The 27,768-nt window shown below is 39.7% G+C and overlaps 1 protein-coding gene across 2 annotated transcripts in view; it reads left to right on the forward strand.

Annotated features, from left to right (window-relative positions):
• The window catches only part of MAP2K3 (mitogen-activated protein kinase kinase 3), a 79,127-nt gene that overhangs the window by 13,061 nt on the left and 38,298 nt on the right, over positions 1-27,768 (forward strand). Inside the window, exon 1 of one of the 2 annotated variants that reach the window (XM_051999649.1) lies at positions 17,349-17,812. The exons of the other annotated variant lie outside the window; for it this stretch is intronic. Coding sequence (XP_051855609.1) covers positions 17,797-17,812 — 16 coding nt within the window. The 5' untranslated portion in view covers positions 17,349-17,796. Of the gene's footprint in view, positions 1-17,348; positions 17,813-27,768 lie in introns of those variants that run through there. 2 annotated transcript variants of the gene reach the window in all.

Raw genomic sequence — 27,768 nt, forward strand, 5'->3', positions numbered from 1 at the left:
ACTACACAGCAGGGGGGCATTCAAAGGGATAGTTACACATGTTTTATCTAGTGACTCGAGTATAAGCCGAGGAGGGGATTTTCTGCCCAAAAATTGGGCAGAAAAACTGGGCTTATACTCGAGTATATACGGTAGTTTGTCAGTGTCTTTCAGGATGATTTGCTCTGAAGAGATGCTACATTCCATTTGTGGCTTGATGAGAAGAGCTGGACAAATTCTCAACTATTTCTTTCTGGGTGTTAGATTTCTCTTTATACATAGGATTGAATCAGCTTTTTTTGGGTAACCCCATCATAGTGTTGATTCATTGAGCTTATTTTAAGTAAATAGCCGATTAAGGATGGATTTCTGGATGGGAGTTTTGGAGATGGGTGCTAGAACAGAATTCCTTTCCTTTTGTGCTCCTGTCTTTGAGATGCTGCTTTCCTTTTATTCTTTAATTCTGTCCTTCTGGTCCTGCCCCACCACTCCTTGCTAAGCCCAGCACTTCCCCCCTGCATTCCATAACTTTGGGTGCTCAGGTTCGGCCAGCATCCTGCAGCTAAACAAATTGGGGGGCGACTTGCAGTCTGCCAAGAATTGACCAGGAGTGTGAGCCAGACATGCTAGGACTGGCCTTTTGAAGCGGGTATTTTGCAGAAGGAGCATGTTATGCATGGGACCTTTGTCTGACAGAGGCAGGATATTGGGTTGCACCTGCAGTCTTGGCTAGGCAGCTGTTTGTAGGCTGAGGGAGTCCAAGTGACTGCTGGCCCTGCAAAGTGATATCCTCAGCTCCTAATTCAGAGAGTGTGAATACAGCTCACCAGAGCTTAGTGACAGGTGAGAGATCCGTTGCTGCAGAAGTCAAGGTTAAAAATTCCATATCTAAGGGCAGGTAGTTGGCACAGTGGATAGACCAGCCCTGAAGTCAGGACCTGAGTTCAAATTTGACCTCAGACAATTAACACTTCCTGGCTGTGTGGCCCTAGGCAAGTCACTTAACTCTAATTGCCTCAGAAAAAAAAAAAAAAAAAAAAAAAAGGTACTGTATCTAGTAGCCTATGTTCCAAAGTCCTGGCCTCTCTTGGGACAGGAAAAGAGTGAGGGTGGGACTGCCTCTTATCAAGGAATATGTTTTAAATCTTGATCTTTTAAGATCTTGTCAAGGAATGTTTTTCCCTTCCCTCTCTCCATCGTGGAAACATATTTGCCAAGAGTAGGACTTGGGACCTTCAGCAGCACCCTGTCCCTTTCCCGGCTGTTTCCGGGAGATTCTTTAATGATTTACAGGGTGAGGCACACATATGGAAGGAGGTCATCTCAGTTGAAGGTGCCAAGTCCTGTTCTTGGCAAGAATCTGATCTCCCTCCCTCAGGTGAAGGAACTGCCAAGGCCCTGGTGCAGCCTTTGAAATCCCAGCTTTTTAGGCAAGAGATTTTTTTCCCCCTCTAGGCAGGTGGGTCATTGGTAGTCACACAGTGGGATACAGGGCCCACATACAAGAAGAAATCAGGGGCTTGGAGCAGTGGCAGTCAGATACTGATTGCCAGACACCGATTCCCACCGTGAAGCAGTAGGGTTCAGAAATTTAGTGATCTCTCCTTAGAGGAACCATGTTTCCTGCTGGTTTCTGAGTTCTGGCCTGGTGCCATTAGTCATTGGACTGAAGTCCCTAGGATCAGGGATGGAGGGGACAGGAGTCATGGCTATTAGCTAGATATTGTTTACCCCCAGGCCCATGTGGAGCACATGCAGGGAACTCCTTTTGTCCTAAAGAGAATATTCTGGTGCATATCAAAGAATTTGGGACTGAATGGTTTCTTCCATACAAATTTTTTTTTTTAAAACAAAGTAACTGTTACTGATATTTTACCTGTCAGTGTAACAAAGAAATACATTAAAATGGAAAAAGTGGCATGATAAATTTTAGTAAGAGACTAAGTAGATAACATTTCTCAATTTGGTAGAAGATGGAATGCAGGATGGAGAGAAAATAGAGTATTGATAATTGGGGGGGGGATATAATAATTTTTTTTTTTAAGTCCCAGGAAAGGCAGGCTAAAAGAAACTTCTCATTCTTTTACATGATAGTCAAATTGCAGGGGCTTAAGTCTCTATAGAGTGAAGAAATAAAGAGGGAGGAGGTCAGATCTTTACAAATAAAGATTTATTCTCTATTCCTTTCCAAAGGCAGGACCTGAATAGAAACAAATACAATAAGCTCCAAACTGCTGGATTAGTGGCTTTCATAAGGGTTATGTGGAAGGGCAGGTCATCCCCCCTCACTATTTTAGCCCTCTGCTGGAGTTTTTACTCTGAAACCCAGCAGTAGGGAATGAACAATGCCCTTTTCCCCTTGAAACAGGGAATTGGCCTGCTTGGACAAAAGAACCAGGACTAGGTAGTTGTTGTTTGCTCTCTTTGAGTATGGTCCTTGGCAGTAATCCCACTGGGTGTGTGCTCTTGCTGAGTAGGTCCTCATTATGGGCTCTCTCCCAGCTCTTTTACCCCAGAGGGTCCAGGATTAGGTTAAAACATTTAAACAAACAAACAAAGGAACAAATAAATATATGACATGTATGGACGGATCTATTTGCCTGTGGCCTTTTTATATGTATAGGGGATGGAAGATGGGGATAGTGTCATTTTGCCATTTGGGAGTCTATTATGAAATCTAGGGGTCCTCTAAAAAGAGAAGTCAGGATTTCTCTAAAAATTTCTCTCTCTTCCTCTCCCCTCTCCTTCCATCCTTCCCCATTACCTTTGGTTAGTGAGAAAGTTACTATTCTTGCTCAGTAAAGATACTGTAAATGGCTGGGGAATGCCCAGTCTACTAGGAACTCAGTATGTATTTGGCAGATGGTCTTTGGGATGGAAAGGTTTTTGTTGTTGTATTAATTTAAAAAAATTTTGGCAAGAAAATTTTGCTTGTTTTAGAGAACACATTTCTTGCAACAGATGTGTGACTCAGAAGGGCTGGGATATGAGCATGTGTTGGTCAAAAGATGTCACCTGGTAGACTTCTTGGTTAAAAAAAAATTATTATTTTTTTAATGGTGAAAGGTGAATAAGTGTGTGTTTTAATGTTATACGTTTATCTGTGGCTGATAATTTTTGTCAGCTTTCTAATCTGCTCTTTGGGGAATGGACATAATGAATATAGGGTGTAAATGTGCATGGGAGTTGTAAAGGGTTTGTCTCCAAAAACTCTTGAAACTGTCTGTTTTTTTGTCAGCCTGTGGGCTCAGGGAGCTGAGTCAGAGTAAGACTATGTAGGGACTCTTCTTTTTTCCCCATAGTGGTTTAAAGGCTTAAGAAGCCCCTAGCTGGGTACCTGTTTTGTATTTTGAAGGGACATTAGCCACAAGATATGATGAGAAAATTGTAGATCTGAAGAGCTGCCCCTTTTTTGAAGACCCAGTGTTTGCAGGTGGTAGCAATAGGAAAAAGAATTCCCCCTCCTTACCTCACTTTGTTTCTTTTTTAAAAATTTAATTTAATTTTAAAAACATTTTTATTTTCCCTATTTACATGTAAAAACAATGTTTTTTGATTATACACATATATTCATTTTTAAAACAACACATTTCTTTATGAATTATGTTAGGCTTACCTTGGTTTCTAAATGAGAGTGGAGTGAGCAGGAATCTAGGTATGTCAAAGAAGGGAAATGGGGGCTCAATTACTTCCACTTCTCTTGAGATTTAGTGTGTTGTGGGGGCAGAATTCTGGCCTGGGTTTAGAGACACCTTCCTGGCTAATACTTGTCCTCTTGAAAAAACTCTCTGAACTCTCTGAGTCTGTAACAATGTTTTCTCACCTGTAAGATGAGGTAATTAGCTTCCTTGCAGTTCAAAATAAATTTTGCATTTCCTGAATCCTCTCTTTGGTGTCTATTTGGAAATCCTAATGTGTAAATTATGAATACATTAAAAGTCTTCAGGGTAAGCATTAGCTCCCTATTGTCTTTGCATTCAGTGCCAGCACAGTTCCAGACACCCTAATGCTTAGTAAATATTTGTGGATTGATTGATTAATAACACCAGTTATCTTTGCTTGGCATTTTATTGTTCAAAATACTTTCTCCTGTTTAGGTATTATCTCATTTGGTCCATCTAACAAGCCTTGTGAGGTGGTAGGAAGGATAGTTGTTAACCCTGTCCTACAAATGAAGAAACTGAACTTCAGATAAGCTTTTGCTCAAGGTCATACAGCTAATAAATGACAGAAATGTATCAGACTGCTGATTTGAACAGATACAGGTTTTAAAAAATCTTTTTATTGTACTTTTCAGTTAAGAAGCCTTCCTTTGCTTTTCCTCCACATTTGAAAGAAAAAAAAGAAAGAAAAACAAAGTCTTATGACAATTATATATGGTCAGGGAAAACAAAAGGAGGTGGGCAGTATAGCTTGTCATGGCTGGTCACAGCATTGGTTAGATCAACAGATCCACTTTTAGAAGGACTCTCCTGTACAAGAATTGCATGTAGAGAAGAACCTTCTCTCCCTTCTTAGCAGGGAAAAGTACATTCTCTCCAATCATAGGAAGGAGAATTTGCCTTGCTTTGCTGGAATTGCTTTGGGGCAGGCCTATATAATGAAGCCACAAGAAGTGGGAAACTTGGTTTCCCCAAGATCTTTTCCAGAGCCTGATTTTCCTTACTGATAGTTGCATAAATGTGTTCCATGGAAAACAAATTACACCCCATTTGTAGCTTTTTTTTTTTCCTGTTAGCTTAAATGCAAATATGCTTTTCTATTCCAAGCCCAATTCTGATTATTGAATAAAGAATTTCCTCTTAGCAGGCTGGCTAAAATGAGCAGGGTCTCCTTTGCAACTTGACAGCTCCTATAGGCTGGGATTCCAATTAAATGGGCAGAATGAAGCCCATCAGAGGAATCCTGGGAGGGTCCCCTGGGAGAAGGCTGTGTAGTGTTTCAGAGAGCATTCTTTGGAGAGAGGCTGCACTGGATAGCTGCTGTGCTTGGCTCCGTGCCTCAGGCCAGACTCCATGCACTCGAGATGTTGTATTATCTGGCAAAACCACACACCTAGCTCTTCTACTTGCTTGTGCAAACTCCTTATGAAGCTGTCTGCAGCCAGACAGCTAGTTCAAAGGCAGCTGTTTTCCTACCAGTTCTAGTTAGAGGCAGCGGGGCCTGCTGCCTTGCATTTGCCTGGGAGTTTGGGGTTTTGTTTGCTTACAGTCCTTTTCCAGGAATGTTCCATTTTGTGACCACCAAAGTGGGGTGGAGGCAGCTGGCAGGAGCATTCTGGGGCATTGCTTTTGAGCTCTTGCCCTGGGCAGGCAGTCAAACCACCTTTCTGAGAGCCTGGGTTTTAAATGCAGGCCTTAACAGTGGCAAGGGGAGGAGAAGGAGCATCAGACCTGATTACCCTTTGGTTATTTCCCATCCCTCTCCCCAGCTCTGCAGCCCTGCAGAAGGTCTAAAACCTGCAGAGGGGACCCATGTTTCTAAGTACTATCCAAAGCCAGGACATTTTTCAATTCCTTTGGGGGAGAGCTGTAGTTTCCATTTCAAAACTGGTGAAACATTGTATCTGTGCAGATGCATGCACAATACATGCACATGTGTGTGCAATGCATGCATAATGCACGTACACATGTGTGCAAAGCATGCACGCACTCCCTCTTGTATTATGTAGAGGAGCTGGCTCCTTGGGGCACCCTGCAGCCTGGAATGCAGATGGAGAGTGGAATTTCTGTTGGGACGAACTGGCCCCTGACCAAGTGGAATGTGTGCGGTGTTTTAATAGGAAAATCTTGATCCTACCCAGCAGCCTTGGTCTTGTACGCTGACAGGACGTTCCCCCTGAGCTCTGTGCAGTAACTTAAGAATTCTTTACACTTCTACAGAAGGCCTTTTGTTTGCCCATCTGTCGAGCAGCCTTCCTGGGGAAGGTAACACTTCCCCCCATCCAGATTTGGAGAAGGGTGGTGAAAAGACCCTTCCTGGTTTGGAATCACAGCCCTGCCCCTTTGTGGCTTTCTGTGAGTTAGTACAAGTCACCTAACCCCATTCTTAGTTTAAGCAGCGTCATTTATAATATGGAAGTAAAACCATACATAAGGTGCTTGATCCATGGGAGCTATTATAAGATTTTAGGTTGCCAGGGAAGTTTTGTTTCCTAGGGCTTGTTGATGCTGCTAAACAGACATCTGTTAGTTCTTACTGTTCTGTCTGGGTGGCATTTGTGTTTCCAGATTTCTGTCTGGTCTAGTCTAAATAGTTTTCAGAAATCATTAGACTGCAAAAAATTTTCTCCCGGCACTTACCGGTCTTGTCATTGCTACCACCACTTTAATGCTTCCCAGGTCAGTAGGTTGAGAGAACTTAAGCTTTTGTCTCCAGCAGAGTTGCCATTCCTTCCTCCCTGGGTCCATGACACTCCTGAGTGCAGCTGAACCAGATTCAAATTTAATTGGGAAATCTTTAATAAAATAAATAAAAATATAATAAAATGTAGAAAACTTTACTTTTTTTATAATAACATTTTATTTTTTTCAAATACATGCAAAGATAGTTTTCATCATTCTTTTTTTTTTTTTTTTTTGGTGAGGCAATTGGGATTAATAAGTGATTTTTTCCAGGGTCAGTGTTAAGTGTCTGGGGCCAGATTTGAAATGAGGTCTTCTTGACTTAAGGGCTGGTGCTCTACCCACTCCACCAACTAGCTACCCCCATCATTCACCTTTGCAAAACCTTGTGTTCCAGCTTTTTCTCCTTCCTTTCTCCCTCCCCTAAATAACAAGTAGTCCAATATAACTTATTACGTGTTCAATTCTTCTAAACATATTTCCATATTTATCATACTGTGCAAGAAAAAATCATATCAAAAGGGAAAAAACCCACAAGAAAGAAAAAAAGCCAAGTAAACAGACAACAACAAAAGGTGATCCACAGTCAGTCTCTACAGTTCTCTCTTTGAATGGTGATGGCTCTTTCCATCACAAGTCTTTTGAAATTGTCTTGAATCACCAAAAACATTACATTTAAAAATTAAGCCAATATTGTGGAGGAGGTATCCTTTACCAATTAGTGGCTCCTATTTCTATTTGATTTGACTCCACTGGATTACAATAAACACATTTATGGTCCCCACTCCCTTCCAAAATGCAGACCTTTTTTTTTTTTTTTTGAAAATTGATTAAAAAAAGCAGACTAGGGGATAGAAAGTATAGAGTTAACTTTTGAAATTATGGATAAAATGTTTTTTGTGAATTTGGAACATATGATATTTATTTCCTTCTCTGGCCCATTTTACTGATGATAAACTGCCCAGGTAGCACCAGCTAGTTGATGTCATTCTTGATTCCCTTAATAGTTAACATTCTTTCTTCAAATCACTTTAATCAGAATCCAAGTTACTCTTCTCAGGAGGAGTAGGATGATATTTCCAGGAACTGTACTAGGTGCTGAGGATGCCAGAATCAACAGGAAGACATTGCTGCCCTCAAAGAGTTTACAGTCTTTTAATAAGGTTACAAGAATACCATAACATATGTAAGTATATAGTAAAGTACAAAGGTGTCCCAAAAGTCTTAGTGGAGTTTTAAACTGTAATTACTTCACAAGTATAAATGCTGCCTTAACAAAAACCCATGAAAAGTTTCTACATTTAAAATAGTGCTATATTTCTTATTAAAATTCAATATAACCACCATCTTGTGCCCTGTTTTACTACAGTTAATTTTTGAACTTTGTAAAATCTTTTATCAGCGCTGCTCAGCAACTGAGAGGATCTTACGGTCATCCAAAAAATGAAGTTTGAGTGCAAGTATGACAGGTTTGATGTGATCCTGTAAGGAAAAGTCTAATGGCAGAGAACCAACAGTCTGAAAAAGTATTATCTAGAAAACCATCACACAAATAATATGCTATATAATGACACTATACCACATTCTATTAAAACAAAAATGAAAAATTCATTTTAAAATTAATGAATAAGTCAAATAAATTTTTTTGGAGGCAGTCAGGGTTAAGTGACTTGCCTAGGGTCACACAGCTAGGAAGTATCTGAGGTCAAATTTGAACTCGGGTCCTCCTGACTCCACGGTTAGTGCTCTCCCAGCTGCATCATGTAAAATAAATTTAAGCTTTCAAAAAAATTTGGGAGGGGGCAAGTTTGTAGTATTAAAACTCTACCCCTCAATAGTATTTGATTTTTCCGATTACATATAAAGATAATTTTCAATGTTCATTTCTGCAGGATTTTCAGTTCCAAATTTTTTTACTCTCCCTTCCCTCTCTCTTTCTAAGACAGCAAGCAATCTGATATAGGTTATATGTGTGTGATCATTCCAAACATACGTCCTTATTAGTTATATTGTGAAAGAAAAAAACAACAAAAGCGAAAAATCACTTTTTTTTTTTTTTTTTTTTGGTAAGGCAACGAATCTAAGTAACTTCTTAAGTGTCATACAGCTAGTGAGTGTTAAGTATCTTAGGTGCAGTTTGAACTCAGGTCCTTCTGACTCTAGTACCAGTGCTTTTTGTACACTGTGCCATCTAGCTGCCCCCAAAGGAAAAAAAAACACAAAAAAGAAAAAGCAGGCAAACAAAAAAGATGAAAATATTATGTTTTGATCCACAGTCACCCTAGTTCTGACTCTAGATGCAGATAGCATTTTCCATCCTAAATCTATTGGAATAGTATCAAAACTTCTAAAGTTATTAAAGTTTAAAACTGCATGAAATATTTCTAGGACACCTTGTATAAAGGAGATAGAGACTAGACTTAGAGTTTTGTTGACACAGGTTATTCCTGTTGAGATAACTCATTCTATCAATAAAGAGTGTCAACTTCTTTAAAAGTAAACTGGGGCAGCTAGGTGGTGCAGTGGATAGAGCATCAACCCTGAAGTCAAGAGGACCTGAGTTCAAATCTGGTCTCGGACACTTTAACACTTCCTGGCTGTGTGACCCTGGGCAAGTTACTTAACCCTCTTTGCCTCAGCAAAAACAAACAAATAAATAAATAAACTCCTGACTTTCTAAAAGTAACTACCTGAATCAGATTAATATGCAGCTGAGAAACAAACAATAATAATAAATAAACAGAATACATTTGAACATCATGAAGTTAATATTTAGTTTTCTAAGTCAATCTATGGAAGCCACAAGGATTCTTATGTATGGCTCAATGGTCCCTTTATCGCTTTTTTTGAATCTGATACTACTCACCTATAGCAATAAAAGATAGAGGGACTTACTTGTCTTAGATCATGCTGGCTCTACCTCCTATCAGAGGTAGAATTTGAACTCAGCTCTTTCTGGTTCCTGGCCAGATCTATATTCATTACATCATTCTGCCTATTTCTAATCAAAACAGATACAAGGTAATATTTTGGAGGGAGGCACTAGTGAGAGAACAGGGTAGCAAGCAAAGCCTTTTTAGAGGAAGTTATATAGTACAATATAGCACTGACTTTTGGAGGATCTCAGTTCAAATTCAGTCTTAAATACTTACTAGTGGTGTGACCTTGGACCAGTCACTTAACTCTGATTGCCTCCAGAAAAGAAAATGAAGAAGAAGATAGGCCTTACCTGGGAAATAGGACTTAAACTGAACGTTGAAGGCAATCAGGGATTCGTAAAGGTCACAGGAAAATCAGCTTCACATGGGCCAAGCTTGGATGCTGTTAGTGTATTTGTTGTATTCCTCAGGCTGCTAGGAGATGTAAGCCCTTCAAGGACATGAACTTTTTCCTTTTGAACTTTGTATCACTAGCACAGAGCCCTGCACACATTAAATATTTAGTGTTTGTTGAATGAATAATTCATAATTAACTATGTATAGCAAAAAGAGCTCTGGATTTAGGGTATGATTACATGAATCTGAATCCTCAGCTCCATCAGGTAGTAATTTTGTGACTGGGGGCAAGTCATTGCACTCCTTATAATCTTAGTTTCCTCTTCAGTAAAATAGAAGTAATATTTTTATATTGTCTCCTTCACAGGTTGCTATGATGATCAAATGAGATGAGAAATTAAAGCATTATGTAAATGATTGTACATGTATAAGCTATATCTGATTGCTTATTCTCTGGAGATAGGGAGGGAGGGTTAGAATTTGGAACTCAAAATTTTAAAAAAAGATTAAAAATTGTTTTTACATGTAATTGGGGAAAAATAAAATGTTAAAAAAAATAAAAATAGATATTGTGTGTTACCTTAAAGGTCTTTGTAAATGCCAGTTGTTATAATTATGACCGATAGTTTTCTGAGGTAGATGGCTTCATGGGTTAGTGTCTATTTTCATGGAGGGGTTAGACATTACTAGTCAGTCTGTAGACATTTATAAGGTCCTAATATGTGCCCACACTATTATAAGTCCTGGGGATAGAAAGAGAGCCAAAAAACCCCCATCCCCACTTTTAAGGAGCTCAAATAAGTCAAATAAAAAGTCAAAAACAATAAGTGGCTATCTGATCATCTGGAGCTTAATTTGTTTCCAGAATCAAAATATTTGGGAATATGGGCATCAGATCCAACTCTGAATCTGGTATAACTCGTTAGGTAACTTATGCTTCCATATATTCCTCAGTTGCGAATTAAACCATAGAATCATAGAGCTGTTAGACCTGGAAAGGAACTTCTGAGATCACCTAGCTTCCTTGTTTTATAGAGAAGGAAAAGAAAGTCCATTGGAGATTGAGTGATTTCCTTTTCTTTCTCTCTTCCGGGTAACTTCTCCCTGAGCTCCAGTCTCACATCACCAACTGCCTCTTTGACATTTTGAACTGACTGTTCATAGACATCTCAAATTCAACATGTCCAAACCACAATTCATTATCTGTCCCCTTTTGTAAGCCTTTCACTCTACCCCCAATCTTTCCCTCTTCCAGATTTTCCTATCCTTGTTTGTTTTTCATTCTTGAAGAGGACCAATGACATGGGGTGGAGATGAGGATATGGGGAGTGATGTCTTGACTTGCAGCTGAGTTGGATTTAAGTGATGCAGAACTGTGAAAAATCATCAACTTTATTCTCTTTTCTAGGGTCATCTGAGTCTAATGGCAACTCATAGATCAGGATGACAGGAGATGATATCAGATGTAGTAGGAGACCTACTTCTCCAGACTTGCAATTTCTGTGTCATTCATAGTTCCTCATTCATACTTATCCCAATTTGTTGGCAGAAATGATCATTTCTACCTTTACAACATCTTTTTTAATACATCTTTTCTCCATTCACATAATCACTACCTTGATATCACTTTATAGCTGGACTATTGCAATAGTCCTTGCCCCCTTCAGTCTTTTCTCCCTGAAGTTGCCCAAGTAATTTGCCTACAGCACAGGTCCAGACCATGTCATATCCTTAACAAATTTTGAAAGCTCCCTATTATTTCCAGATTCAAGTATAAAATATTTGGTTTGGCTTCTAAAACCTTTCACAATCTGCTTTTCCCTATCTTCCAGTCTCCTTACACTTTACATTCAGAATCCAGTGATTCTGAATCATAAGCAAATCATAAACAGTCTTGTTCTTCCTTGAACATGACACTCCATTATGCCCCCCCCCCCCCCAGCCAAACGGTGCATTTTCACTACGTGTTTCTTGGACCTGGAATTCTCTCCCTCCTCATTCTATCTCCTATCTTCCTAGGCTTCCTTTAAGGTTCAATCAATACAAAGTTTTGCAAAGGTGAATGTTGAAAATTATCTTTGCATGTATTTGGAAAAATAAAACTATTTTCAAACAAAGATTCAGTTTAAACCAGGGCTGTGAGATGGCACAGTAAATAGAGCACCAGCCTTGGAGTTAGCAGGACTCTAGTTCAAATGTGGCCTCAGATATATATAGTTGTGTTACTTTGGGCAAATGTCTTCACCCTGATTAGATTCAGTTCCAATCCCACTTTCTTTAGGAGGTCTTTCCTAGGCCCTTTCTCATCATCCAAGTGCTAGTGCCTCTCAAGTGCTAGTGTTGTGTCTATTTGCTGTGGAGTACCATTATTTGCCTGTTGGAATGTGAGCCCCATATCAGTGGGGACTGTGTTTTTGCCTTTCCTTGCATTTTCCCTGCTTAGTAAGTACTTGCTAAATACTTGTTGACTGGGATTGATGGGGAAAGATTGGGACCGGGATGTTATCACAGAAAGAAGAAAAGATTTGGAGTGAAAAAGTGAGTTTAGACCAGGCCTTCGTGATGCTGGGCAGGCTTTATTGTTCTAAGATATTTAACAAAGAATTAGTTGGAAAGTCAACACTCAGACCTCTTGGTTTCCAGTCTTGGGCTGTTCTGACAGCTTTTACCACATCATCAACAGGACTTGGTTTGGAGGTTAGGCTGGGGCAATGAGTGGTTTGGGCATCCAGAAATCATTATTTGCCTTTGGGTAAATCAGTCAAATGAGCGGTGGGTGCTGGGAGAGATCTCTCTTCTCAGGTGAGCCTTTTCTTATTATTATTTCATTTTTTCCCTTCCTATTAAACAGGAAATTAAATTCTGGCTATTATTACAAAACTATTAATAACTTGATTTCCATATTCCTTTAGGATTTGCAGAAGTTTCCTTATATAACAACATTGTGAGACATATAGAGTCATGAGCTGTTAGAGCTGGAGGGAGACTTAGAGTCTAGTACTTCTTATTTTAATAGGAGGAAACTGAGGTCCAAAGCAAGAGAGAGGTCTGCTCAGTATCAAATAGATAATCCAAAATAGCTTGCACTTATATATATATTTATGTATAATGTTTTATATATATATATATAAATGGGAGTGGCTTATCCAGTGTCAAGTAAAATAGCTTGCATTTATATATGTCATATATATATGTCTTACCCAAAATACAGTAATGCAAAATTGCTTGAATTAATATATAATACATTTATATATAATATGTCTTAAATTAAGTGGCTTACTCAAGTAGTTAATACAAAATGCTTGCATTTATATGTATTTATGTATAATATGTCATGATAGTATATATGTATATTACAAATATAATATATATTTAAATTTTAGGGAGCTTTTTACATAGATTCTTGCTTAAATATCAGAGCTAGGATTTGACTTTTGTTGCCACTGGACTTTGGAAGAGAGAGAGATTGATGACATTGTACAACTCTGCTTCACAAGGTCAATTCAACCCAGGAGTTAAGATATCATCCCATGATGTCATTGATTCTCTTTGAAAATGATGGATAGACAATAACATACCTCTCAGTCACTATGCTGAGTAGAGGATATGAGGAAAGCATATAAGGACCATGAACAAAGTAATTTCTATCAGCAAGAAAGTGACATTCCACTAGAGGGGAGATGGTCAGAACTATCCAGATGGAGAAGGAAATAATGAGTGTTCCATTACTGAAGATCTTTGAGCAGAGATCCCAAATATTCTCAATGGGTCTAGAAGGGATTCCTGTTCAGGTATTGGTTGTCTAGTCCCATCCATTTTGAGATTCATTGATTCTTTCCATGGGTTTTTGTCTCTAAGGCTTTTAACTTGTAGAGCTTAATGTGTGGTCCAATGCCAAAAATGTTTCCCTGGGAGTGAGGTTCTTGAGTTTTTTGGGTTCTGCTGATAATGCTGTGTGGTCAAGAACAGCCCATTTTATGTTTCCAGGTCTCCATTTCTTTATATGTAAAATGTGTAGATGGTACTAGATCATCTTTCAGGTTGAATTTTTTTTTTTTTTTTGATGGGGTAAGGCACTTGGGGTTAAGTGATTTGTTCAGAGTCATATAGCTAATAAATGTCAAAGAGCACATTAGAACTCAGGTCCTCCTGACTCTGAAGCATCACCTCAGGTTGCATTCTAAGATTCCCTGCAGGCTGAAATTTTGAAGTCCAATCTTTTGACTCTCTACAGGATTTGGTGTGTAGTGTAGTGTAGTGTGTGTGTGTGTGTGTGTGTGTGTATGTGTGTACAGACGAATAACTAAAAAGAGTTAAAGTACTGGACCTGGATTCAGGGAGATCTGAGTTCAAATCCCTCAGACACTTAGTAGCTGTGCCACTTTAGGAAGGTCATTTAACTTCAGCTTACCTCCGTTTTCTCATCTGTAAAATGGAGATAGGGCTGTGCAGTGGATAGAACACCTGGAGTAAAAAAAAAAAAAAAGGGCTTTGGACACCAGCAATGTGACCTTGGATAAGTCACTTCATCCTGTTTGCTTCAGCTTCTCCATCTGTAAAATGAACTGAGAAAGAAATGGGAAAACACTCAAGTATCTTTGCCAAGAAAATCCTCAAAGAGGTCATGAAGTCAGATAAAACAGCACCTATTATTTTCTAGGATTGTGAAGATCCCATGAAATTTAATATGTAAAGTACTTTATAAACCTTAAAGCACTTTACAAATGGTAGTTGTGATGATCAGATGCTGAAGTACTTGTTGAATAATACTTGTTAATTGCCTTCTGGAGTTTTTCTTCTTCTGAGATTATTGGAAGGAAATAGTTTATTTAGTAACTTTTTGCTTTGTAGAAGGACTAACTATACTATACCAAATGAAAGAGAGCCAAGTAGATGGGTTAGGTGACTCCAGGATAGACTAGGGCTGTGAGCTGTGAGATTTTCTATTACTCCTTCTGTGTTCTGTCTATGGGATAAGTATGTTTTCACACTTCCTTGTCTGACAGTCTATGAGAAACTCTCCTTAAAACAAATTTAGCAGATAAATAGCAGAGTATTTCTACATACTCTAGTGGAGTCAAACTCAGATGGAATTGGTCTTTTAAACTATATGTAAGGATCCCTGTAGCTACATAAAACCACAGATTATCATCATCTATGTTCTCTTATTTATTTTATTAAACATTTCCTAATTACATTTTAATCTGGTTTGAGTAGTACCTCGGTTGTTGACTATTTCCAGAATTTTTTATATTGTCCTTAACTCATTTTGGTGGACTGTCTTCCGTTTAGGAAAGGCATATCTTCCCTTAAGAGATAGATTCTCATGGGTCTTGTTGAGAAAGATTAGATTGAATCCTTGACTTATGTAACTTGATCTCAAGAGTCTTTTGCTTATAGGTATCAATGCTTTCATTTCTCTAGTTTTTGGACATACATTTATCAAGCACCTATTATATATGTATATATGTCATTTTATTGTTATATATTTTTATATATTATCATATATTATATATGTATAAAAATATATGTGTGACCTGCCAGGCACTTGGGGGAAGGGGAAGGATTTCCCCTTTATTTATTAAGTGTCTACTGTGTTCCAGGCATTGCACTGAGCACATCTTACAAATGTTTCATTTGATCCTCACCATAACTCTGGAAAGTAGAATCTCTTTTTCTTCACATTTTGTAGCTAATAAGTGTCTGAGTTTGAATTTGAACTTGGGTCTTCCTGACTCTAGGTTCAGTTCTCTCACTACTGCCACCTAGCTACTTTTAGGTATACAAAGACTAAAACAATTCCTTCCCTAAGAAATTTAAATTCTACTGGATCTTGGATGATACCCAAAGTTACACACACCTTGTCAGACATACTGACTTTAGAGAAACCTGAGCTGAGGACTTCACTTTAAATCAGGAGTTCTTAATTTTTTTGTGTGTATTACATGCCCTTTGGCAGTGTGTTATCCAGGCACCAGACCAGTTAGTCTGGTGAAGACTATGAACCTTTCTCAGAATAGTGGTTATAAATACATGAGATAAAACACAGCATTAAAAGCAAGTCAATTATATTGAAATAAAAATATCAATATATTTATTTGAAAACAGCAACAACAAAACCCAAACACATCACACACACAACTTGATAGACCTGAAGTGAAGAATCTTATGTTTTAAACTGAATAATTCCTGCTTCTTTTCTAGCTGATTATCTGCTACCATATGACTCTGTTCCAGGAGTTTCTCTCTTGGCGTTTCATACAAGTACCCCATATGCTACATTTTACCGGCTTTTGAAACAGGAGTAGTCTGTTGGCAAGAAAACGTGCATGCCGGGTTTGTTCCTGTTAAGTCTTTGCAAGGAACCTGATTTGAGGAATGGGGACACTTGAGTAAGAAGAATGAAGAAGAGATTTGATAGGGGTGGCCAGGAGACACCTGCAGTTGAAAGGCATCATGCCCTGACTAAAGCCAGCCCCAAAGTGCTTATTTTCTCCAACTACCCCGACAGATTGTTTTTAGGACATGCTATGTCACAATTCTTTCTCAGACACTTATAAGCTGTGTGATCCTGATTGGAAAACGTAACCCCTGTTTGCTAGTCTACAGAACGATGTTTTCATTGTTTGTCCCTGTCTGTTGTTAGGACCCTAGGATTTGCACAGTACCTGCAGGACAAATAAACCAGATCTGTTCACCTCCAGATGAATGCCGGGGCCCTTTGACATCTGTGCTATCCAGAATAAATAATGTGTGGCCCAGTGCTCCCCGTTTCTTATTCACTTTAAACAAAGCTGATGTGTGAGTGTGTGTATTTTAATTTTATTTTTCAAAGCTGTTAAATTGGCATGGCAGTCTGTACTTCTTCACATTGGCAGCTGGTACTCTCAGCCTCCAAAGGGCTCTAGTTTCACTCTTGACGCAGGTTGCCGTGCTGTGGGTTGGACTGCAGGCTGCCCGAAACTGATAGGGGAGGTGAATCATCAGAAGGGGGGAAATAAACACAATTTCTCTTGCAGAACAGGCTCCCGATGGCTTTTCTGTTTCTGGAGAAACTCCGAAAGCTGCACCGATGAGGAGATGTCTGGATAGTTTAGAAAAGAGATAGTTGTTGCCTGATCGGGCTGGGCACATTATCTCTCCAAATTTAAATCCCTTCTTGTAGGTGGGTCTCTGCTGTCTGATGCTGAATTAAATGCAGCCAGCTGCTTTTCATGCACCAGCATATTACTCTAAAGAAATAGTCATGTTGGATCCTGTATTTTAAGAAATAAAGAATTCTGCTCCTGAAGCATTTTTCCTGGGGACCTAGCCAACTTTTCTAGAACTCTTCCAAACTGGGCTCAGCAGTCTGCAAGGGGGAGCTGTACATTTTGTCTATTGAAACTAGGTGTGCGGTGGACCCAATCGGCTTCTAATAGAACCTGGAGGACAGGAGGGACATTTCCCAGGGTACCCGAAAGGGGTATTTCACGAGGCAGGAGAATTGCAAAAGTTGGTTTAGGTGTTTAAAATTCAAACTCAAGCCAGAGGTAGTGCACGTTAGAAACAGGACGCTGCAACATTCTTTGGTCTCCTTTCCAGAAAAAAAGAGACCTTTCAAAAAAGAACCTTTAAAATAAAAAGCACCCAGCTAACACGTGTCCCGATCCAGAAAGTTTTTCTCTCGCTGTGTGTTCCTTTTTTTTTTTTTTTTTTTTTTTTAAACAATCCTGTGCTTCAGCGCCTCCATGTTTTCTGGCCTCTGTCCAGTTTCCTGTTTTACGTCACTTGCTAGTTAACTGCTGCAGCTTTTACAACTGTGCTTTCAAGTGTAATCTGAGCTGGAACTGCCCAACTTCAGCTGCCACGGCTCCTGCCTACGAGAGAGAGCTCTGAATCTCCCCTCTCTCTACCTTTCCAAGCTTCAGATTCTTCCCTCTGCCCCTTTCGCCCCAGGCTGCAGGACTAGGAATCCTGCGGCGATCAAATTGCTTGGGATAGAGAGAAAGAAGGGCAGCGGGGCAAAAACCCCAGGTCACTTGCAAAAGGTCATCAACCTTTCCGGTGCGCCTACCTTTTTTGTTTGTTGTGCCTGTGTGGGAAGTAAGCCTTAATGATGTTTTGCTGGAAGGGCTTTTGAATTCGACTACTGGACTGCTTTTCCTACTCCTCCTCCCTCCAGGCGCTCTCGTTCGCTACTTCATTTCTGGGAAGCCATGGACAAAAGGCAAGGTATATGTTGCAACGTCGGAAACCTGTGGAAATGGGGGCAGGGTGGCGAGGGGTGGGAATGGGTGGGTGGGGGGACTCTAATGTAATCTAGCTCTTTAAACAAGGATGATTTCAATTTGGTGGTGTATTCGCTTTGATTTAACGTTGCATTGGTTGCTTTTGCTCTTTCTCTTCCCCTGGAGGGTCCTCCCAATGGAAAAGGTAAATACATATTGACAGTGATTTGCTGGGAAAGTCAGTGTTGGGTGGATAGGTAAAGAGTTTACTGGGATGATTTCTGAGGGAAAAACCCAGTCACAACACTACCCAACAACAACAACAAACTACATTTTCTTCGTTGCAAGATTGACTGGGCGTATTTTTTTTTTTTTTAAGTTGGGGCTTGGTGGGCTAGGGTGGGTGCTAAACTGGGTGTTTCCTGAACAGCCTGAGGCCCCTCCCTCTCCCCACCTCCCTCCCTTGAATTGGGCTGGCCCTGCGTGGATGAAGGGACCTGCAGACTTTGCAGTTCATTAGCCTGATTCAGCAGAGGTGGAACAGGTGATGAGTACAATAGCGGTGGTGGAGTTCATTTTTTACTGACTGGTTATGAATGCAGATGGGATGTGTATGCGTCTATAGAATGTTTTTTTTTTCCCCCACTCCCCACCCCGTTTCTCTTAATTTCCCGTGTGATTATCTATTTACATGTGCATAATACTTTTTTTTAATCCCTAACTAGGAAATAATGTAATTTGTCTGAAACACTTTGCTCCAACACAAATTATTCACTAGCATTCTTATTCCCCTAAGCACACTGATTTGCTCATTTCTGAGCTATGGTATTGTCAGCTTTGCTTAGGGTCACTGCAGGAACTTGTGCCTCTCCCCCTCCCCCCTCCAAAGCTTCAGGGCAGTGTTTCCTTAGCTAAAACTGTTTTAAAGTTGCTCAGTTTATCCATGGCTACCCAGATCCTGTTTCTGTATCCACTAAAGTTCCTGGCTTTCCTCCTCTTTTTCACTTCCCTAAATGCACACCTACTTCTTTTCTTTATCCTTTTCCTTCCTTAAACCCTGTTCCTAGCATTTAGTGGTATTTTCCTTGTGCAAGAGATCAGTTAATGGCAGTTGATTGATGGGGCATAAGAGTTCCAGGAATTCAAAGGTTGGAAGCTCTCAAGCTTTGTTCTGCACCTGTAGTGTTTAGGTCCTGAGGAGAGGAAGGTTTTCCCAGATTTACCTGCAGGTGGCCTGGGCATTGGGCAGGAAGTGGTGTTTTAAAGGTCATTTGGGTCAAACAGTTGCATTTTCTGATGTTGGCTTGGTGCTCTGGGCTTCCCTGTGACTGATGCACTGGGACCAGGTGGAGTCAATGAAGTGAGTTGTCCATGCCAAGAAACCTGGGATACAAAACAGAGAGGGAGTATGTACGCAGTTTGGGTGACAAGCAAGTATGGTAGACATGTCAGTCAGGGAAGTTAATAGATCAGTTAAGGCTGGAGACTGCAGGGACGCCTCAGAGAAGGAGCCCAGAAGGAGGAAGTGCTTGTTTTTGAGGTCATGTGATTTAGGAAACAACAGAATGACTTCCAAATCATTGAGTGCTTTTTAAAAATTTTGGTGGGAAAGGTTTCAAAAGAGGAGAAAGACTGGCTTATAGGAATGTAGATCTAGAACTGGAAAAGACTAACCAGTGCAACTCCCCATTTTACAGATGAGGAAACTGACTTTCCCATGTGACACAGCTAGTAAAGTGGTAAAGGTAGAACATCAGTTCAGATCTTCCTAATTCCAAGCCCAGTCCTTTCTAAACTGTATCAGTGAATTTTAAGAGGCTGACCAGACCAACCTCTCTGTTTTAAAGATTAGGAGAGTGTGGTCCTGGTAGGTTAAGGGACTTATCTAAAATCACCTAGGAAGCCCCAGAGATAGAATTCAAATCCAGGACTGGCTCTTTCTACTGAACCATGTTACCTCTGGGAGAGGGCCACGACCACACTTCCCCTTGCTTCTCTGCAGGCCTCTTTGATGAGTCATGGGGGGCTGGGAGCAGGTGGGAGGGGGAGGGGCAGCCTCCTTCAGCCTGGTTTCCTGTTCCTAAGGTAAAGGCCCGCAGCTGCTGGGATGGCCTTGACATCATACTCCCAAGTGCTCATCACACTCGACTGAGATGTGCTGAGTGGGAGTCTGGCCAGCTGTCACACACAGCCTGCCTACCCCACCTCTTAGGCGCCAGGCTTGGGCTTGGGGTTCAGGGCAACTACATACATGCATTCAGGTTCCTTATTTCTAACCTTGTTAAGAGTAGCAGGAAAACTTGTGGCTTGGAGCAAACTGTGACTCCAGGGAGGAAAGTGTCTACCCTTCCATCCACCCCAAAAGAGAACCAATAATCAGTCAGTAAGCATTTATTAAGAATGGCATTGCCAGTCACTGTACCAAGTTCCAGGCTGAGCTGAATCAAACTTGTTTTTATTGATGTTTCTGTCTAGGTTAGAGACTTTCTTAAATACTTCAACCAGCCATCCTTTCTTAATTTTTTTTTTTAATATTGATACCCTTTGTTTTTATATCACTAGCATTTCCCAGAATTTCTCTCCTTTCTTCCCACTCCCAGAGGGTCTTCCTTTTAAACCAGGAATTTTAGAAAGGAGAAAAAAAAACACATTTCACCAAATTAACAACTAATCAAATCCAAAATCATATATAGTGTTCTGTATCTGTACTCCCAATACCTGCAGTGCAGAAAGGAGGCAAATTCTCAAATCTCTTCTTTAAGGCTAAGCTTTTGATTATTATATTTTAACTTCATGACCTCACTTTTTTAAAATAAAATTTTATTGATAAATATTTGTTTTTAACTTTGCCAAAGTTTCTCCCAGTATTCCTCTGCTTTCCCATGGAGCTATCCCATATAACAAATACTAAAAAATGAGAAAAATTGATCAGTACCTCAAGAAAGTCTGAAAACAAAACAAAACAAAAAACACCAAAATCTGAAAACATATGCAGTGTTCTATACCATGGACCTCTGCAAAGGAAAAGGATAGGAATGTCTTTTCATAGTTCTTCTTTGGGGCCTTGCTTGTTTTTTGTAATTTTACAACATTCCTTTTTTTTCTTTTTAAAGATTATTATAGCTTTTTTATTGCCAAAACATATGCATGGGTAATTTTTCATCATTGACCCTTTGGAAATCTTCTATTCCAACTTTTTCCCTCCTTCCCCCCACCCCTTCACCTAGATGGCAGGAAGTCCAATGCATGTTAAATATGTTAAAGTATATGTTAAATACAATATATGTATACATATTCTATAGTTGTCTTGCTGCCCAAGAAAAATTGGATTTAGAAAGAATGTAAAAATAACCTGAGAAGGAAAATTAAAATGCAAGCAAACAATAACAGAGTGGAAATGCTATATACAACATTCATTTTTGATTGTTTTGTGTTTATTGTTCTTTCCATTCCCACTGTTATAATGATTCTGTATATTATTTTCTTGAATTTGCTTAGTTCACTCTGCATCAGTTCATTAAAGCTTATCCATGGCCTCCTTGTAATATATGCCTAGTAGCAGACTCTTTGGGTGGAATGGGATGGACATTTTAGTCACTTTAATTTCATAATTCCAAAATGTTTCTACTAATTCACAGCTCCACCAACAGTACTCCAGGGGGCCTATCTTCCCCCAGTCCCTTCAATATTGACTTCCCATCTTTTGTCATATTTGCTGCTTTATTGGGTGTGAGGATTTAAGACTGCTTGGATTGGTGTATTTCTCTTATTAGTGATTGGCAGCATGATTTCATATGGTTACTAATCATTTGTGATTCTTCTTTTGTTCGTATCTTTTAACAGTCTTTATCCTCCTGCTATGTAGAGATCAGCTCTGCAGTTAATGGGTGGGATGATGTAGTGGAAGGAGCAATGTCTGTGGGAGCTATGGCTTCACTCCCAGTTTGACACATACTTTTAAGCCATGTGACTGTTTTGCACATTTCTAATGTACTTATCATGTATTATTATTTTGTATTTTTGTCATCTGTTTGTCTTTTATCCCCTCTCCCATATTCTAAGCTTTATGAGACTAGGGATTGATCATATCATATCTTACATATGAAGACAAAAGCAAAATAACATTATCTGTCTTCAAGAAGTTTGTATTATAAGAGACAACATGCTGGACAAGTTTCTAACAAAGCAGAGAGATACATGGTAACCTTTGAAGGGAAGGGATTAGGAGTTGGGGAGGAGGATTTGAAAGGATATTTACAATATTGCAATCATGAGTCAGTGGAAAAGTAACAAGAGTGGAGATGGTGTGTGGTTTGTGAGCAAGTGGGGTAATATGGTCAGAGTGAGGGGAAGGGAGTCGTTGCAAAAAGACTGGATGGGTAAAAAAGGTAGGATGGGATTAAATTGTGAAGAATTGTAAAGGCTATCCCCTCATCCCACCCCCATCCCCATTTTCTATTTGATCTTAGAGGTAATAGGGAACTAATGCATTTTACTAAATAGGAATAGTGACTTGGTCATCCTGGAGAAGAATATTTTGCCATAAAACTGGGAAAAGAGATTTAAATAAAAAAATTTAAAATCAAATTAATTTTTTCATCTTTCATTTGTGAGATGTCTTAGATATACACATATATACATTAGAATGAGAAGGGACTGATTCCAACCTTCCCATTTTACAGAAGGGGAAACTGAAGCTCTGATAGGTCCTATCATAACTCAAAGTGAGTTAAGTATTAAGGAGTAAAGCTGGGATTTAGAACCAGAGCTTTTGATTTCAAGTTGTCTTGCTGCATCGAACTGGCCTCTGCCTAGAAAGAGGGATTTTCAGGCTCTCTAATTCCCCTTTGCTAATGCTATAATGTCTGGAGTCACTTCAGGGTGTATTTGCTGGGAGGGTAGCCTGCCATTATAAGTATGGAGTACTCCAAGTAAATTTATGCAGTGGACAACTCTGTCAGGATTGTAACTCCATTAAATGAAGTAAGGGTTTCTGTTAGATCCCTTTGACATTTTTAGGAAGATACCACTTTAGATCCTGGCAAGTTATAGGGATTTAAAATTTTAGGGCAACTAGGTGGTATAGTGGATAAAGCAAAAGACCTAGAGTCAGGAAAACTCATCTTCCTGAATTCAAATTGGACTTCAGCAGCTGTGTGATCCTGGTAAGTCACTTAACTCTGCCTCAGTTTTCTCATCTGAATTAAGCCAGAGAAGGAAATGGTAAATCATTCCAATATCTCTTCCAAGAAAACCCCAAATCGGTTCCAAAGAATCAGGCATGACTGAAATAACGGAATAATAAAAATTTTAAAACAGATCCCCTGCCACCCAGTAACATTTCATGGATCACCGGTATGCTAGAAATTAGTAAGTTAGTAAGAACCAGGTTTGATCCCACCCCATGAACTTACTAGCAACATGACCCTCGGCAAATCACATAACCTTTATTGATTTCATTTTCCTTATCTCTAAATTGAAGGAATACTTTGTGAGCATCAAATGAGAAAATTTATCAAAGCACTTTGCAAATCCATAAACTTATATTAATGTCTTCTATCAGCAGGTGATGATACTTAGGAATATTATGTCTTCATTGTGCAAGATGCTATCAAAAGATGCTTAGAAGACTGGCCCTGTCCTTAAAGAGTTTATAGACTAGTTAGAAAGCTGAAATATATACAGAAAATGGCGTATTACTTATAAGGCAATATACTAACAATTTTTAACAATGCAAGCATTCATTGTGCAGACAGTTACAAAATGCTAAAGAAGGAAGAGATCAGATTTGGGTGAGTAAACCTATAGTATACTAGTACTTTTTTTTTTTAAACAAAATAATTCTTTGGATTTTTGATTGATTCATGAAACACTGAGCTTCCTAATGCATTTAAAGTGATTTATAAAAATAGATTTTGTATATATGTGTACACGTGTATATCTAGAAGCATATACACACATGCCTCTAAATTTAATGCAGTCTTTAGTTTTAATAGGAACATGATTCTTTTTGTCCTGGAAAGCTTCTGGTCATGTGGGTATATCCCTGGAGTGCTACTGGTAGGGATGACATTAATGACTCTCCGGGGTTTCCAGGTCCCCCGAGGAAAGCTCTAGGTCTAGCTCCTAATTCTTACTTGATGAATTTAGGATGGGCCAGTTTCTTTGGGGTCTTGATGGCCTTTGGAAAGTTCAGCCCACAGAAGGCCTAGTCAGTGTAGGATGTTAGATTTTAGGCTTTGAAAAGTGAGGTAGGAGAGGGTTATTACTGGGATACCTTAGGGAGCCAAGCTTTCCAGTGGGGATCCATTCAATCAGTGCATTTCTCTTTCTCCTTCCAAATTCCTGAGAGGGGGGACTTGGTATGTTTTCACATTGCTTGATGACTTAATTTTTAATGAGAGGAGAGTTACTTCTCACAGTCCCAAAACTTGTCCCCCAACTTAGCAAAGTCTAATGGTTCTCTTTTGCCTCTGGAATAAAATATACATTTCTGTCTCTGTCTCTCTGTCTCTTTCCCTCTCTCTCTCTGTCTCTGTCTTTCTCTCTCTATCTCTCTTTCTTTTTTTAAAGGGATATTTAAAGCCCTTCAGAATCTGGCTCCAGTTTACCTCCTCTGGCCCTTAGTGTAATTTACTTTTTTTTTTTTTCCTCAACATACTCTATGTTCTAGTCAAACTGGCTGTCCCTGGTATACCACATTCCACCCCCATGCTTTTGTAAAGACTAGGATGCATTCCCTATTCATCTATTTCTTAGGATCATCCAAACACCATCTTGGGGCTAGAAGGTCATTCAGACCCATTTTATTCTCCTTATCCCTGCCCTTCATTTTACCAGAAGTTGAAAGAAGTGATATTGTCCAGGCTCACATCTCTCTCAAGTGAGAGCTTCAGCAGGATTTGAATCCAGGTCTTTCTAATTGCAAATTCATTATGAAATGCCTAGCAAATCTCCTTCAAGGTTTAGTTTAAGTGTTAACCTCGACATGAAACTCTCCCTGTATCTTCACTTGCTAGAGAAGTATTTTTCCCTCCTCTCAAGATTTAATTTACTTATTTTGTAAATATTTTCTGTTCACTTATCTGTGTAGGTATTGTTTCTCCCAAAAATGTCTCTCTCAAAAATGTAAGTTCCTTGAGGGTAGAGACTGTTTTGTTTTTGTCTTTGTACCAAATGCAAAGCACATAGATATTTCATAGATGTTAGCTTAATGAATGAATGGAGTGAAGAGGAGGGTTGGAAGGTGGCCCATGGCCAGGAGAATGCCCTCTGCCTCTGCTGTGCCAGGCATCCCATAATCTTTTACAATTACTTCTTGCCAGACTGCTTATATCTTGAATTTTATAAGAGTAAGTACCTTAAAAAGCAATACCAATTAGTCAGGGGATTTCTTCTCCTGGGTCATTGAAAGCTGAATTGATCTCCACCTCAGGTCAGCTGAGCAGCATGTTTCTGGTCCTATTTATAGCTTCCTGATTTTTGGGACCTGGAGGTTAGTAGCTCCTAGGAGGGGAATCTTGCTTGTTGGCCAGAGTGGCCTTGGAACAGCTGGGCCCTTAGGTACTTCCCACATAAATGGATTCTTGGGCATTGAAGGAGCCGGGGATGGTAGCCCCAAAGGCCTGATTTTGTGTATTTTTCTTGAAATGGGAACAAGCTAGCTATTTGTATTTGGAGTGTCAGAGATGTTTGGGGCAGTGCTGTATGGGGAGAGCTCTGGACTGGAGTTAATGTTATTCAGCTCAGGAGACCTTTACTTTAAGCCCCTGTTCTGTGTGTAAGGTATCCGGATAGGTGGTAGGGACCCAGAAACCACAATAAAACAATCCCTGCTGTAAGCGAGCTTGGTTCTGCTGCAGGGGAAACCTGCCCTCACAATCTGCATCTGACACTAATTAGATGTGGAGTGGTTTCCCATCTGTAAAATAGAACCAAGGATAGTCGATAGTGAGCACAGGATTATTGTGAGATTCTGAGGAGATGGAAGAATGGGGATTGCTGGGTAAAACCATAAAATTATCCTTTATGCTTCAAAATATGCATTATCTCAATCTAGTCTAACAAAAGCATGACAGCTATGATTACATGCCCATCTGAGAGACCAGAGCCACTGAGGGTCACAAAACAGTGACCAAGTAGGAGCTTGGACCTCTCCAAGACCCCACTCACTTTTTTCCCCTCTATTATGTGGCTTCCCCAGCCCACTTTGACAGAGGGATCAGTTATGCGTCTTGGGAATCCTCCTTCGTTTCCTGCAGAAAAAAGGATGCATATCCTTTCTGGGCCCTGCAGGAAGTGGGGAACAGACCCAGATTGTCACTACCACTCCTTCCAAATTGGGACCCGTGCCTTATGTCTGCAGATGTGTTGGCTTGGTTAAACTTCCTCTAGCTTTAGACCTCTCCCTCTTGCAGCTGAGTAAAAACAGCACTGGTAAATAGGTTCTCTTTTTGTGATCCTCGGTCAAGGAGGAAAAGGCAGAGAATAATGTTAAGGAGAGGAAGTGGATTACATGGTTGCAGAAGGCTGGGTACTGGGCAAGGGTCCTTGACTCTTTATGGCTTCTGAGGACAAGGTCTAATTCAGTGAGCTCAGAAGGGCTTGGGATACTGCATTTAGTCAGAGCTGTTCTGCCTTTCAGAAATATTCTTTTTCGTTTTCCTGTGCTTAGTCCAAATTGGCTATCTTGGGATGTAGTGGAGAGGAGGCTAGCTCTTTTCTCAGCCCATGATATTTCTCTTCCTTTTCTGCTCTTGCCTTCTCCATTAAGTCACAGGTGGGAAAAAAAAATTCTGTCCTATTTTCCAATTTGTTAAGTCTTCAATTTAAATCAATTTTCAGCATGGTTACAGAAAGAAAACATTAGATTTGGAGACACAGAGCCTGAGTTCAAGTTCTGCCATTGATTACTTAGTATTAGATGGCCATTCACTTAATTACTCTGAGCTTTCTTTACCTCAGCTGCAAAATGTTCCCAGGATTCACTAGGTTTCTTCTTGATATACCTTTCCTATCTAGATCTGTGATCCTTTGATTGTGTGAATGCTTTCTTTTCTCTTACCTTTGCTTATGGCATTATGTTTGTAGGCCACATACCTGGGATTACTTCCCCTTCTCTTCTTTCCTTTCCTTTTATTTATTTAGGCAAATACAGTGAGTGTGTATTTGAACTCAGGCTTTCCTGACTCCAGGGCTGGTGCTTTAGCCACTGTGCCACTTAGCTGCCCCATTTTCCTACCATTTTAAGAGGAGTGTGCTCTGTTGCAAGGGGGAGTGGAAGTCTAGGTGTAGAGTTTTCAAACTTGTAATCTCTTTAGCTACCCTTCAAAGTCCGACTTATATGCTACCTCCTTCAAAAACCCTGTGATTCCCACCTTCTGGAACCATTATAAATATTATTTCCATCTTTGTATCACTTTGCATTTCTTAAACTTGTTGTATAGTTTGTTCTGCAGTGTCACTGCTATATATTTGTTGTATATATTGCACATTTGTGTTATCAATTTCCAGTGCATTGTGTGTCCTATAGCAAAGTCGAGCTTTTGGTAACAATGAAGTGGAGAGTAGTTTGAAGAAGATAAAAACTGTTTGGAGTCTAAGGAGAGTGCTAAGTTATTGCACGAGTTCAAGGGGAAGACAGCTAGGTGGTACAGAGTACTGGCTCTGGAGTCAGGAAAATCTGAGTTCAAATTTGACCTCAGATACTTACTAGCTGTGTAATACCTGGGCAAGGTATTTAACCTTGATTGCCTCTAATTAAAAAAAAAAAAAAGGCAAGAGTTTCAATTAGATGCAAAAAGAAGGACCTATCTGTACTGGAGAGTTGGAGTATGAGTAAAGAAAAAAGGACAGATTTAAGGAAGAGGGAGGGAGAATAAGCAATAAAACATCACAATTGATTGGATATGGGAGTCAAAGGATCAGAGATCTCCACTCAAAAGAATCTCAGAGGCCTTC

Source organism: Antechinus flavipes, chromosome 1 (assembly GCF_016432865.1).
Source record: "Antechinus flavipes isolate AdamAnt ecotype Samford, QLD, Australia chromosome 1, AdamAnt_v2, whole genome shotgun sequence".
NCBI lineage: Eukaryota > Metazoa > Chordata > Mammalia > Dasyuromorphia > Dasyuridae > Antechinus > Antechinus flavipes.